Here is a 15761-nt window from a genome sequence, read left to right as displayed (position 1 = left end):
CCCCAGCCAGCTCGCTCTGCCATGCGTTCCTCTGGGCAGGCAGGGCTGGTGTCCACCACAAGGTGCACTATTTCCATGTTGCCTCCCAAAGGGAGTAACTCCAAATTAAGCTTATCACCCAGTGGTGGAAAGACTGCCTTAAACACCTCATATTTCGAGAATTTGCGGGTTGGCATGGTATATTGGTGTTTTGTGGGGGTTTTTTGTTCTGTTTTGTTTGTTTATTATTTTGTGGTTTTTTGTTTGTTTTTGTTTTTCTGCCTGACATAACTATGGTGCTGGGGAGAAAAAGCTGGAAATGAAACAAATTAAGAGGATTCCTAAATTCCTTTCCAAACAACTGCCATCTTCAAAGGAAGTGCAAATCTGTGTGGAGCTGAGAAAGGGGGTGCAGAGACTGGGGTGATGTGCACTGAGCTGCAGGCCCTGACTGTGCTCCATTTTGTTGGGTGTGTTTTTTCTAAATTGTGAAATGAAAAAGAAAAGCATATTGCCCCTCTTCTCATCACATTTCTTCTTTTTTTAATTTTTTTTTTTAACCTCTGCAGATGCTCCTGCAGAGGTACATCATTTTCCAAATCCCCAGAAACACTTTCTGAGGTCCTACACTCCCCAGTTGCAACATTTCACAGCTTGGGTCCCTTTGGCGCCCAATGATGTGGGTGGAGGATCTGTTGAGCCGTTGGCTGCAGACGTGCCTTGCTGTCACCTGCCTCCACACAGGGCTCTGTTATGGCTTCATTTCTGCTTCTTCTAAGGGGGATGGCTGAAAAACCCTGTACTAGAAGAGTGGCCTAAAACTAGACAACCACACATCTTAAAAAATCAGCATATGAGGCCCAGCATGGTGGGCCTCTGGAGGTTTCCAGCAAAGGCTGCATGTGCTTGCATTAATGGGGCAGGGAGGGAAACAGGGGTGCAGGATAAATTGGTTTTCCCACTTTCATTTGCTTTTGCATGTCCTGTGGCTGCACTGCTTGCCAGTGACACCTTGGTTCCAGTCTCTTTGGCCCCATGCAATGCTGCAGCAGAGGCCGAGCACCAGCTGCTGCACCCTCACGCCCAACAGTTTGCACCACTCTGATGTGCAGTGCTAACTCCCCCCCGCAAAAAAGAAAATTCCTCAAAGCATCAAAAAACCCCCAAGAGCAAAAAAAAAACCCCAAAGCAAAAAACCCAAGCAGCACCCCATTCCCGCTCCCCGGGGGGCACGTGCCGCCGTGACCCGCGGGGGCGGGGGGGCGGTGTGTGTGTCGCCGAGACCCGCCCGCCTGCAACTCCCCGGCCCGGGGAACGCCGCGCCAGCGCTGATTGGGCGGGACTGGGCGGCACGTGCCGCCGTCCCGGCCGTTACCACAGACGCGGTCGGAGCGGCGGGATGGCGGCGGCCGCGCCCCCCGCGCTGTCCTTCCGCACCTACGAAGAGTACCTGGAGTCGCAGTTGACGGCGTTGGACGTGTACTATCTGGAGGTCGGTGGGAGGCGGGACGCTGTCTCAGTGCTGCCGGCTGGGCCCAGGCCTCCCCCGGTGAGAGCAGCTGGGGTAGGCTGCCCCGTCCCGGTGTGCCCGTGGTGGGGAAGGCCCCTCTGTGGGCCGCGGGCCTGGGCTCTCGGAGGAAGCAGTCACAGTGGGAAAGGTCTGAGTTTTTGCCGTGGCAGGTCGTTAATTAGCTCCTGACGGGAGTCAGGCACGTTGTTACCTTGCGAAGCTTTCTGTGCTCGTTAACTGCAACTGTCTCATTAATAAAACCCACATCCTCAGGGAATGAACTGGCCTGCTTTCCGCTGCACAAACTGTCTCCACAGAAAAGTGGTGCAGCTCTCACCTACAGATAGACCCCCCCTAACTGTGCTGAAGTCAGTGAACAGCGTGGTGGCTGTGAAGCAGGGGGACATGCTGTGGTGTTTGTGCATGGCTGGCCTGACAGAGGGGCTAGCTGGAACAGTGGTCTGCTCATGAAAAAGCTTTGAGGTGCAGGTCTGGACTGTAAAGCCTTTAATGTGAAGTGCTGTTTGGTTTGTAGTGTTGACTGTTGATACTCACCCAGAGAAACAAAATGTGGCAACAAACGCCCTTGTCTGTCTAGAGGTATGATATGAAGACAGTAGGGCTGGCTTTGACATGTAAAGGCAGCTTCAAGCTGGCACTGGCTTGATTGTTAACCAAAACTGGGAAGATCTTGCACGGGTCTTTTGCTTACTAACCATGATTTTTAGTGTGAATCACTCCAAGGGATGTGTATAGTCGGAACAAGTCACATCACAATGGTATTTGAAGAGTGCTGACTACTAAGATTTTGACCTCAAAAATGATAGTGCACATTGCTTGGTGGAAAACACTTTGGGGAAACCTCGCAAAAGGTTTTCTGTCTCACACTTAGTAGGCAGGTGGTATTGAAACCAGTTGCTATAGTGTACAGATTTGCTCTTAGTAAGCATCTGCCTATCTCCATTTGGCTTTAAGAAATCAGGATGTAGTCTAGCAGCCTTCCTGCAGCCTGGGAAGAGTTGGCTGGAGTGGCTGGATGGGGTGGAAGCAGCAGGTGTTATTTCCTGGGGTGCTTTGCCTCTCAGGGCTCATCAGATGCCCTGGCTTTGGGAGGAAATACCTCACCTCCAGCTCAGCCATCTCCTGCCCCAGCACTTAACTTGTCAGCACTACTCTCCTGTGTGAAAGTTAATTAAAACTCATGAATTGGTTTCCAGTTTGAGGTATAAAAAGAGGAACACATGTCCTTTCCTAGATGTGGTGCAGGTAGAGGAAGATGGGAAAGAAACTGCTGGGCTTCAGCTGCTGAGCTGTGGTTGTTGCTTCCTGCGATGTCGCAGGGATGCCAGGGGCTGCAGTAGCATTGAGCACCCCCAGTACCCAAACCTCTCTGGTGAGATGGTGCTCAGACATCTAGCATTGCTGTCCTTGTGAGTCGTCTTTAGGCTTGCGTGAGGCAGAGCTGCAGCCCCGCCTGATGAGCAGCTCCCGGCTGCCCCAGCACAGCTGATTTCGAGCAGCTGTTATGCAGATGAACCTTCCCCTTTCCTGAGTTACGTTCTCGGGTCGCGTCACCCAGGACTGTCCCGCTAGAGCTGCCTTGCCATTGTGACACCAAAGCCGGTGGCAGGCAGGAGTAGCTCTGCTGGCCGCGGCGCGGGGTGCGGCCCCCGCGGAGAGGCGGGTAGCCGCGGCTCGGAGCGGAGGTGTGTGCCCGCGGGCCCCGAGAGAGCACCGGAGCTGGGCCGGGACCGTCCTGGAGCCGCGAGGGCGCCAGGACCGACTGACCGCCGGGCCGCCAGGTGGCGCCCTCCGCTGGCGCTGGCTGGCGGTGCTCGGGGGCGGCGGGAGTTGCGGGGGGCGCGTCCCCACTGTCCCGTCGCTAACCGAGCTCTCTGCCTATGTTTTCCTTCCCTCAGAGCGAGGAGGTGGGGCGGCAGCTGGTGGAACTGGGCTTCCGCGGCTGCGGGAACGTGCTGCAGCGAGAGGAGTTTGAGGCCAGGGCGGTGGCCGCGGAACTCACGGCGGTGGCCCCCCAGAAGTAAGTGCCTGCCCGCCCGGGGCCCTCCACACCCTCGGTGCACCTTGTTAGGCACCTGCCCTGGAGCTTTCTGGAGCGGGGACCATGTCTGCATCACGACCTTGCAGCTTCCAGTGATTTCCTTCCCGGGGTTAAACAAGTGTTGTACCACAAGCTACCAGTCCTCAAAAGCTGAGTTCTGTATGTCAGGGCTGCTGCAGGGAGTGCTGGTTTTTTTCTTGTCACCCTTCACCGAGGCTCCAATACTATGAATATCTAAGAGAAATGAGGCAACTATGTTCTTAGGTGGTAGATATGTTTGAGACACCTAAATACTGCTACTTGGTTACAAATTAGTGCGCTTTAATACTTGGATCATCCTTTCAAAGTTATAGCCAAGAAATGTGTGGTTTATAACACTTGAGAATTCTGGGATTGATGGGTACAAGACAGAAAACATGCTGATGGAAAAGGGATGGCATATGAGAATGGAGAATATTCTTTCTTTGCTGATCAGTTTTTAGGCTTCGAGGACTGAGCTTATTCATGTAGTCTAGAGTTCTTTTCCTGTGCACAGCAATGGGTAAGTTTGTACTTGGTTCCTTGCGAGTGTTTGCTGAGATCAGGGAGACTGAGATTGCTGTGAGTGTGCACACTACATACGGTAGCTGAAGCAAATCACACAAGGATCTGTGAGAACTAGCACTTGGGAAGAGTTTTAAATGGCTTAGACAGGATGATGGTCTCCTTGGACAGTGTTATGAGGTGTCTGCTCTTTTATGTGGACTATTTTGTTTCTGTTTCCAAAAGCCTTTGAGAGAAGAGTTGATTTTTCTCTCCAAAAGTCTCTGACAAAGGAAGCTGAAGCATATGCATATGTTATTTTTTTAGGCTTTTTGTTAGTTGGTTTTGTTTTGGCATTTGCCAATCTCATACTTGTTACAGCGTATATAGCTGCAGCATGCGCTTTCCACAAAAACTCCACTGATAATTCACTGCTTTGCAGTAAAGCTCTCCTACCTTTTTATTTTTACACTTTCTGTACTCTGTTTAACCATTCTGCAGATCTTAAAACATTTAGCTGTTTACTTTTGTGCTTTCTTCTTTTCTTAGCCTCTTGAGAAAAATAAACAAACAATCCCTGTGAGTAGGGAACATTTTTTTTTTGGTGCCTTGCTACATGAAGCTAAGTAACATTATTACAATACTTTATCAGCATGGTTGGTGAATAGTGTAGCCACTGAGGGGTATTATTCTCCTGTGGTGCTTTTCCTGCTATTGTGAAATTATCATTTAACAGTTTAACAACATGTATCAAATGTCTTTCGTAGTATTTGTGGGCTGAGAACATGTGTGCTGTGTAGTTAAGTTATTGCTATGCTTCATGTACAATCCTGCATCAAACTTCAATTCCAGGCATAAGGTGGCTTTTTTTTTTTTTAAGAATTAACTGTTCATCTCACTATATGGATAAATTAATTTTTCAAAATCAAAGGCTTAATTATTTGAATAAAGACAAAAAAGACCATGTTTGTTTGGTTTTAATACATGTTTAGACTTGTAAGATTTGGTAGCTCATGCCAAGATGTACTTTGCAACCAGATGAGGCTGATGGTGACAGTGCTGATGACATCAGGAGAGTAAGAATTGAGCTCAAATGGCTGACTGGTTGGTCTTGTAATGTTCTTGTAAAGTGTGTTTCTAAACCGTGAACATTTTTAGTTACTCTTCTAGCAATTCCGATTCTGCGTGCAGAGTCAGTTGCATCTCTCTTTGATGTCGTGAGTGGGTATTCTGTCCTACTGTCCTTTTTTGTTTGGTTATTCTTTGTTCAGTTTCCCATTAGTTTGGAGGTGTCAGGGCTGATTCATAGGGTTAAGTGGCCTATTTTAACTGCATTTAGGTGAGCAGATTATCAATGTGTCAGATGTTGCTGCTGTTAGGGCTTCTGAATTGTCTGCTTGCAGAAATGTATCTGTGGTTCTCTCTGAGCAGCAAAATATTTCCTTGAGTTGGACTTGGCTGCACAGGTCTCAGAAACTCTCACGGTGAATTCTGACCACCTAAATTATTTTTGCATATGGAAGCAAACTCCTTAGGCAGGTGTCTTCAGGATTTCTGCTTTGATGCTCCTCTCCATGCCCCACCTACTGCTATGACACTGCTGTCCCATACAAGAGGGTTGACAGGGCTGTTTCCCATCCACAATAATCTCCTCCATCAATGAAAAACAATGTTGAGCCTTTAAAATAAAAGGTTGGGATATATGGCTCAGGAGGTTCATACAGTGAGGGGTTGCTTGTGTTAAAACACAGAGGAGTTAGCTGGTGACCTTTTGTGTTCTCTATGGCAAACAAACTGGTGCTTAGTGGTTTTGGAAATACCTGCAAGTGGCTATATTCATAGCAATGGTGTTCCCACAGCCAGAGTGCTTTCCACTGTGTTACTGATATAAACACACCGAGCCATAAGGAATGCTGTACGCCATTGGTATTGCACAGCAACAACTTCGAGCTCCAGTTGCTGTAAAGTATTAAAATAAGTGAAAAGCCATAATATATATATATACCTCTGCTGCATTTTGCCTCCATGGGGTGCCACTGGGTATTATGCATAGCTACCATGTTTGCTGTAGGCTTCTGTAACTCCCATTTTATCTGTAAAATTCATCTGTCAGTGATCAGGAACACTTAACTTAGACAGTATTAGTTGGTAACCTTTTACTGCCATGCCTTCTACTGCTGCAACTATATCACAGAACAATCACAGAAACCTGTAATTTATAGGAAATATAATAGCCTCATGGAATGATTAGTAAGTGGGAAGTGTCCTCTTAACTACAACAAAATACTTCCTATGGAGTAGCGACAAATCAACAAGACCGAATTCAGTAGACGATTTAGAGCAGTAGTAAAGGTGAGCACAAAGAAGGTGGTCATTCTTACAGCGCCTCTCTGTTTTTGTAGTTGTTGCTTAAATGTAGTGGTCAGGGTTAGCTCAAGAGCTAAGTTGTCTTCGTGTGTGGGAAGGCTCATCTTGACTAATATTTGAAAAAATGAGCTTCAGAGTAGTTATGTATTACACCATATTGCAAAACTCCTCATCAGAAGGGCCAATTTTTTCCCTCAAGTGGCTAGGATGGTAGTGTGGTTTTCCTCTGAATCCTTACCTCTGTTTTCCAAATGCCTCTTGCTTAGCTAAATAGTGTTATCAGTTAAGGCGTGTACTTGGTAGGATTGGTAGCACTTCTTTTAGAAATGGTAAAAATAAGTTGAGTACCTGTTGCAGAAAATGGATTTGGGTGGGCTGGAGGCAGTGCATTTAGTTCCTCTTCTTGACTCTTTTTGAAGCAGTCTTAACTTTTCTGGTCTTAGCGATGCATCTGAAGTCAAGTGAAAGTTGTCAGGGGAAAGTAGATAGAAGTAAGAGTAGTTCCCTTAAAATACTTTGTGCTTTTCCACAAAAAAGGGGCACCATCAGAGGGTTAGGTATGAGCTTTTTTTGGTAAGAACAAAGAAGCAAGATCATAAATAACAGTGTACCACAGACTTCGAGAATCAGATAGAAGCACGAAACACCATCTGTTTTTTGCAACAAGGATATATGTGTGTTTCTTCGGGATCTGAAGTGAAGGGGGTTGAGCCCAGAGTTGTTTTTTATTTTCTTTGACAGAGGCGAATTGGAAATAAAGAATAAGGGTGTTTTTTATTGGGTCATCTCTAAATGAGTACCAGATTCTTTATTCTTTCTGTTGTCCAGAATGATGGAGGTGGAAAAATCTCGTGTTCTTCATAAGCTTTCTGTAACTTGTATAGCATTGATGTTTAAGAAGAGCTGTGGGGTTTTTTTCAGCTGAGCATGCATAGAATAAAAAAAACCTCTGGCTGACATAATGAAACAACTGTCAATTGTCCAGTATTGCCTTATGATGCTTTAAGCTCCTCTTCTGATCAAACTATCTGAGGCAGCAGCAGTTCATAAGTGCTTTCGCATTTCAAAGCCTGGGTCTGGGCTCAATGGGCTCCCTGACATCTCTAGTGCACCTATACCTGCCTTTTACTGTGGGATTACCATGGCCTCTGCTTACCAGGGAGCTAGAGTACTTTACAACATGGATTTGAAGTGACTTCTCAATGGTACATGAGTATTCTCTACCTGCAAGATTTAGTACTAAGCAACACCAAATACTGTACATCACTTCCATTTCAACTCCTGCTCTACTGATGTCCATGTTGAACAGGTGTCTTTGGCACTGCCCCTGTCATTGGCCTGGTTTCTGTAGCTATGAGTTGTCTCTGCACAAGGAATTACTAGAGCCTGCAGTCAAAGGAGCAGTGGCTGAAACTGGGAGGATGTGTAGGATGGGGACCTTGTGTATCTCTCTGCTTCAGTGTTTTGGTGCCTTACCTGATGTAACCAGGAGAGGCCTCTCTCTACTTAAGATTCACAGCCCTTGAGATCTCGCCTGACTGCACAGTGGTGTGAGTAGACTGTGACAATGGAAAAAACACAAACCAAACAAACGGAACCATCCTTGTTTAGGTTTTCCTCTGCAGGAAGGGCTGCTGCTTAAATTTGGAGTATCAGGGCAGGTGTTAGAAATGCTCCGTAGCTACCTCTGTGCAGGTATGCAGGGATATTTACAGCACTGTCCCAGGAAATCCAAGAATAATGGCCAGCTACAAGCTTCTCTGGAATGGAATGCTGCAGCTTTGTCCTCTGAAATGGGTCAATTTCATGCATAAAATTCCCTTTCTCTCTCTCTCTTTTTTTTTTTTTTTCCCCCCTCCTAGAAGTAGTATGAGGGTGACTAGTTAGCCTGTCAATCAGGATGCTTGCTTGAGAAGGGGAAGGTGTCCCAGGCTCCAGCATCACTCCCAGGGCTGCTTTTCTGTGGCTTAAGACACCTGCGCTGGCATTTGGAGCATGGACAGGAACCCAGAAGTATTCCTTCCATGCAAGTGCCCCATGGGGTGGCCTAAGAGGGTGAGAGCAGAACAGCAAATGGCAAAGCTGGGTTTTGCTCCTGGGCAATATTACAGAAAGCCTGTTTTTAACTTCCATCAGCCAGAGGAGGGAATGAAACCTTGGTGCCAGCCCTCCTAGGGGCATTTGTTAAACCATTGAACAGATGTTACCATCTTCTCTTTCATATTCTGCATAACCTGATTCAGGTTACAGACTGCCCCTTTATCAGAGAAAGCAAAGAATGAAGCAGAAGGGAGAGCTCATTTCATTTCTGCAAACTCTAGGCTTGAGACAGTTGCAGAGCAATTTGCTTTCAAATCTTCCTTGAGTATCTCACCAAACACAGCCAACTTCAACCTGTCTCTCTCAGGCACCTGATACCTTTGTGCTGCTACTCTGATCATTTACCCAGAGGGCGTGGGCTCAGAAACAACTCTGTCTTCTGGAGATGTCTTTATGTGTACAAATGTTTCTCTTAGAAAAGCAACCAGGTCTAATTAAAATATATTGATTTTACAAACCATGTGGAAAATAGATTATTTTGGTACATGGGTCAAGAATAGGTCTTTGGCTGTCCTCTCTTTCTTTAATGCGTTCTTATCAGGCCAATAAAACAAAATATTAAAAGTGAGAGACAGACTATTGCTGCTTTTTTCTTTTTTATAGTATTGCTTTGGGTTTTGGTATTGCAAGTGATCCCACTGAAATATAATGAAAAGAATTAAAATTCCAGGCTCTGCACTAAATGGTAGCCTAATTCTTTTAATGTACTTCAGTGATTGGAGATGCAGGAAATGCCAAATCCCAAAGCAATTCTATGTCTACAATATTAAGTGAAACACCTTTAAAGCAAAATCCTTGGTTAGGGACTTTAACATGTGTGTACATGCGGTCTAAAGGCTTTTCTTGTGTACTGAAGGAAAAAAAAGAAATCTGCTGAAAGCAGGCCTTCCTTCAGTATCTAGGATTTGAATCTGCAGTTTTATTTTTTTATTCAAATCTTCTTTGTGGTTCTTCTGCTAGAGTGACTCTGTACCCAGCACAAGCCTCATGGGCTTTGCTGTGACTGCAGGGAAGACACTCAAGAGTTAAATAATAACCTGTTGGTTGAAAGTTCTATGAGAATCCTTCCTTTGTACAAATCCATTTGTGGCTGGGTATTACACGGATATTCCTTCAGAGGGAGGAAGCAGGAAGAGATGAATCTCTTGATTCTTGAAGGAGTGCAGAAAGTGACCTTCTCTTAATACACATGAGGATCTTGGAGGAAAGTGGTATGAAAGTCCCCACCTTTCTCATTTTAGTTTATAAAATGAATTTCAACTTTGGCATGGACTATACCTTCACTGAGAAGAGGAGCGGGAAAGGTACAGTCTGTACTAGCAAGTGCACCAAACCGCTTCAGTGGAAGGACGTGGGGAATGTGTGGTGCTCTCAGATTGATGGGTGGGCCAGTGTCTTACAGCCAAGGTTGGATTGAGGGGTAGCTGTTTAAAGCATTCGTGGCTTTTTAGGTAACATTAAAAATATGGAGTGAACCTACTCATTCCTAGGCTGAAATGCTGAAAGGTGTCGAAAGCAGCTGGGCACCCAGTTTCCAGTGAATTAACCAGCTAACTTCCTCCTAAGCTTTGAAGAACCAAGTCTCTGCAGATGCATTAGAGCCACTCCTGGTTTTGTCCCCTGCCAAATCTCCCCCACTGCCTATTACTAAGCACTCATAGTATTTTTTCATGAAGTTATGGAAAAAATCATTAATTATATTTCATATCAACGTGCCTCAGTGCTCTTAGTGCTTGCTGGGACTAGAGGCTGAACAGCTTGAGTCATGTGGCTGACAGTCTGCTTTTTGGCTCAACTGAAATGAGTAAGAATTGGAAAATGTGCAAGAAAATCCACAGCAGGAATATCTTAGAGCTTTACTTTTCTTCCCCATTTTTATAAGCCCATAATGTATAGATAACATTTAGATTGATATCAATGTTGGAAGGCTTTGCTGAGCTGAATTTTTTGAAGCTTGCACGTCTCAATAATTCAAAGCAATCTGGAACTGCCTTAAGAATGTTCCATGGTGGCCCTTCTGGCCCAGCAAAATAGCTTTTTTGGACATATTTGTGTTCTCTCCCTGTTTCTCTTCTTCTTCACACCCTCCCTCGGAGTCTTTTAAACTAGTACCTTAGTGGGAAGGGGAAGATTGACCCATTCCTGACCCTAAACCTAACAGCAGGACTGAGACCAGGTTTTTTCCCTTCTCTGAATTTTTATTGCTTGTTCTACTGTTAAAATAGCAGCATGTTTTGTCTCAACAATTCAGTGTGAAGTTGCGCTTTCTCAGACTAATGAAGGAAGGAGACAAATGCAACTCCCACTCTTACTGGAAGACTGACTCTTTGACAGTAATTTGCTCATGATATAGAGATCTGGTAGCTCCTTCTGTTTCTGTCATGATTTTAAACTCCTAAGATCCAGCCATACAAAGGAGTGGGCTTGAGAATTGCTTGCCCACAGGGTAATATTTTGCAGAAGATACTAGGAGATGAATTAGTTGGTTAGGTCTTAGTGTTGATGCTACCAACTAGTACAATTCTAGGTGCTGATAATCCTGGACTTCTTCCCTTCTGATATTTAAAACTTTTCTGCATTTCCTGTTTTATCTTGCCACCTATGTCTGTCTCTCGGTTAGTGATTTTCCACACTCTTATAAACAAGGGCTCTCTTTAGGAAACTAAAACCTCTTAGGTCTACCTCCAGTCTTCACTTTGGTGCAAATAGCAACTCTAAATCTCTAAATGGTCATGTAACCATAATGCTGCTTTTTTCTTTTATTATATGTCCTGGTAAGGAAAGAAATAAATGCTGACACTTTATTGACTGTCCTTATTTTTGTTTAATTAGCCTCAAGTTGAGTGGGATAGGACAGGCATCAGTAAGCTTATTAGGGATTCCACAGGCACAAGTAGACACTTAAATTAGCTCCAGTCGCTCTTCCTGGACTTTTTCCAAACTCATGATGGCTACGTACTCAAGTGAAAAAGACACAGAATGTAACCTGAGACAGTAGAGATCCGTTTAATGACCAGTTTCTTTCTGCTTCCCCTGGTGTGTCTAATACCGTAGGAAATGAGTGTGCCAAGAAGTGTTTTCAGTGTACACCTCTTGCACAGATCTAGGAAACATTTGAGTCATCATGAGCAACAAAATGATTATTTTTTGTTTCCCTCAACAGATGTCACCTGGTTGGTCTCCCTGATAAATGTAGACCTAGAGGAAATTTCCTAAACTTGGGAGGGAAGTGAAAACATCTATATGGATATGTTTGGCAGAAAATATAACGTGAAGGTGTACATACTGATACTGGGTGCATGAGTACTGAAAGTTTTGAGTTGCTAGTGCCTTTGGTCGTTCAGAAGTCAGACAATCAGGCTGAAGGGAGGAGAGGAGCCTCGATGGCTGCAAGGACAATATGTTATCTGTCATAAAATCTCCAGTCCAGGATTGGGAAAACAGAAAGAACAAGAGCTCTCCACCTTTCTGTCCATCACTTGGCATTTTAAGATGGTACTGTAATAAGCTCTTTATTTTGTGATTTATTTATTTTTTTTTAATTATTTTTAAGTGGTGCAGTGAGGAACAAATTGATAGGTCACATGATTTCCTACTGACATTTCAAAGAAATAAGCACATGTGCTTACTTTCCAGCAAATCAAAATATGGTATAGAAGACTAAGTAAGGATTTCCAGCCCCAACTATAAAGGCCATGGCATACGCTTCTGAAAAAGCTAAGAAGCTGAACATATATCTAATATAAATTTTGAGTGGTATGTATTTAGATCTGGGGACTGTTCAGTTCACTGTGTGTGAAAGTTGTCCCCCAAGTTGGGCGTAGGCTTTGATAATTTCAAGTGTTACATCTTTAATGCCCTTAATACAATATTAAGTGTTTTTTGAAGAGGTCCAGGTGTGTTTGGGTAGCTTTCTACTCTACACAGCGAATTTGTTACACTAACAGAAATGTTTTTTCACCTGGAATTCTGTTGCAATAATCAGCGTTCTTTGCTTAAGAATAAATTGGTCCTCATATTTTTTACAATTTTTTCTTTACAAATTGTGGATAGTTTGGGGAAAATATTTGGATTAAATAAATGTCTTTAAGTAGGTGCGGAAAAGTATTTTCTTTGTAGAGGGATGGTTTGTTATCTTGCTGGTAATCTTCAAGCAAATGAAACTGCATTCTGGGAACTGGATTTGCCTGTGGACTCCTGCAGTTCATAATCTGCTGGTTCAGATTTATTTTGGGCAAGATAGATATTAAAAAGGCATAAACTCTAGGTAAGATGAGCTGAATACCTAGAAAAGAGAAATGTTTTAAAAGAATTTGATATGTATTTCCTTTTGGTATAACTTTGCCTAAGGCAGGGATGCTCAAATGTCTGCACCTTCTTCCAGCTTCTTCCTGCTAATGTGCCACGTGAACACACATCTTCAAAGAGCTCAAGTTTTGGAGTTCTCTATTAAGTAAAAAACAAAGCAGCTTTCCTCTTCTGAAGTATATCAAGGATTGCAATCTTTTGCAAAAGAGTAGTTCTGAGCTGAAATGTTTCTCTGCACCAAAGTAAAGTGAGAACTGCAGGCCCACACTAAGGACTAGACAGAATTTTCTGCCTGGCCACCTCCAACGCAGTGAATGGCAAGTCATGAAAAAGGTATTGTCAGGAGCTCTGTTGTGGTAAGGAAGTGGCTTTCCCAAATACATGTACAGAAGCTAAAGATCTGCCAACGCTACTCACTTAAATGTTTCAATGTCTGGCTGTCTTGGCTGCACAAACCCTGAATTTCTTTGGAATGCAGATCTGCTTAAGGATCTCAGGGACCTCAGTGTTTCATGTTGAGAGGTTTTGATGCTCAAAGCTCGACGGTATGTTTGCATTCTTCAGGTGCGGGACCTGGCACCCACTTGGGGCACATCCTTGTAAAGGTATAGTAGCCAGCATCGCTCAGTTCCTACTGAACGGATGTAGCGCTCGGACTGAACAGTGCTTCCTCACCTGAGAACTCGGTCTGTTGGTTAGTGGTGCCTTCTGGAAGAGGAATTGCATATCTTCATGTGTCTTCCAGACACAGAAAACACCTCAATGTAGCTATGCATGCTTTTGGGAATGTTTACAACATATTTGTCTAGTTCATCCTCTAGGATCTAAATCTGCTCTAAGACATTCTGCTGCGTTTCTTCAAACTGTATGAGTGCTGTGCTAAAAAAGCTAAATTTTTCTCTGGCTTACAACCCTGTAGAGAGTTGCAAAGTTGGTGGGAATAGCATGAATTGTCAGATTGGACTGGCTCGCATGTGGAAGATGCGTGTACCAAATTATATAGTAACATCAAAATGGAGACTACTTGTATTAGTCTCTGTACAAATTTGAGACGCGCTGTGCATGACAAATAACACCCTATTTTCACATGATGTAATTCTCTACACTCCAACTGAAGTACCTGAATTGTCACAGAATTCAGTATGTTAGTTTCTAAAAGGCAAATGATTATAATTGTCTGCATATCCAAGATTTAGCTGTGTGCAGGCTTCTCCTAAAGCAAACAACAGGTTTGGCACCAGCATGTGGATTCTTACCTTTAGTAAAAGAACAAGGTTACTATGATGAATGATTTTAAAAAGAAACCCCAAACTTGCTGTTAAAGCTGTTTGGAATAAAAACAAACAGGAAAACAGTAGCTAGGGTATGTATGTGAAACCCTTGAACTGTAGTAGACAAGAGCTGGTAGTAGGTGTTTTAGGAGCCCTATTGATCTTGAGTTTTGTGTGGTTTTCCACACATAATCATGAGGGGAACTTTCCTCTAGTGCTTCAGTGGCTAGATTTTCTCCTGCTTTTTAAATTGTGCTGTACAGAGATTCTCTGTAATGCTCCTGCAGGGCATTTGCTGCTGTTTGAGTGTTTGTGCACCTATCATCTCATGCCGAATCGTGGTAACAGCCATTGGTATCCTCCCCATTTGAGGGAGAGGGCTTGGCAGCAGTGTGTTTGTTACAGCTGGATTCTTCCTCCTCACACATTCCCATGCCACAACTGAATTTTGTCTACTCATGTTGCCTCCAATTGTCTTGTCACTATTGTTCTTCTCTTTGAATCCCGGCAAAGATTGGGTTGGTTTCTGTCTGGTGTTATGTTAAAAGTCTAGGACCTCAGTGTGCCCTTTTCAGTGAAGACAGGAGGTAATTGAGGGATTTAAGTCATTGCAGTTTAGGGAATAAATCTGTCGTTGCCAAGTGCTTTATATTTTTCTTTGAATCAAATTACAAAACATGGCTATAGAAAAGCCACGTTCCCTGCTACCTTTTTTCCCTAGATATAGATAGGAAGCTGTCTGTAGCACGAATGCTGTGCTTCTCTTCTAGCAAGATAACTTAAATTCTAAAACCTTTTAGCTTATTTCTTCTGTGTTCATAATATTTTTTAGTTACAGTATTTGCAGACTAAAATTTTACATTTTTTTGAATTATGATTCAGTTTGGTAACTGGAAGGCCATGAGACATGAATGTCCATGTTACATCAGGGTAATAAATTTGTAAATAGCTGAGTTGCACATTCTTTGGACTCTTAAGGATGTGGTATGCAGTAGCCAGCAAGTTCTTTGTTTTTGGTTGGCTTTGAAATAAGGATCTAAAACTTAGAAACAATTAAACAAAAAAGACTGACTTGGAAGTAGTTGCAACAGCCCAGACTGTGTATCATAATCTAGAGATTTCATTCCTGAACGATAATAGTTTGAAGCTTATAGTTTCATCTATGAAGGTGGGATTTTATTTTTTTTCACCATAGACATCTGTTAATATTTTTCTGCATTGATTGTCCTTTGGTCCAGTCACAAAGTTTCATGAAGTCATTTTATAGCTTGTTAGGGTGTCAACTCATCCCTACACTGAATAATTTCTGAACATCCTCAAGCTTTCTCTTCCCTAGGTTTAACAGCACACTTCCAGCCAGCACTGTGTTTATTGTCCTTTTGTTTAAAAGATAGAAAACAGAGGATAGAAGTAAATGATCAATTTTTGCAACATTTGTCCTAGAAAGGACCTTTCATCATACTCCACTGCGTTTGTTCCTTAGAAGCCTTTAGTGATGAGCTTTCAAAAATCCAACTAGACTGTGTCAACCAGATGATCTTTATGCATATGCTTGACACTGTTTCAGAGAACTCTGACATTTGTAAGGCGGGATTCCCCTCACAGAGGCTGCGTTGGCTCTTTTCGAATAGGTCATGTTTGT

The 15761-nt window shown here is 43.6% G+C and overlaps 1 protein-coding gene across 1 annotated transcript in view; it reads left to right on the top strand.

Moving 5' to 3' along the window:
* The first annotated feature begins 1378 nt into the window (after positions 1 to 1378).
* CFAP299 (cilia and flagella associated protein 299) overlaps positions 1379 to 15761 on the top strand; it is a 224163-nt gene continuing 209780 nt past the window's right edge. The window contains exons 1-2 of the mRNA XM_065634790.1: positions 1379 to 1471; positions 3409 to 3530. Coding sequence (XP_065490862.1) covers positions 1379 to 1471; positions 3409 to 3530 — 215 coding nt within the window. The remainder of the gene's footprint in view (positions 1472 to 3408; positions 3531 to 15761) is intronic.

This window comes from Caloenas nicobarica, chromosome 4 (assembly GCF_036013445.1).
Source record: "Caloenas nicobarica isolate bCalNic1 chromosome 4, bCalNic1.hap1, whole genome shotgun sequence".
NCBI lineage: Eukaryota > Metazoa > Chordata > Aves > Columbiformes > Columbidae > Caloenas > Caloenas nicobarica.
Note: the sequence above shows the minus strand (reverse complement) of the source record. Positions and strands in the feature narration are given on the sequence as shown.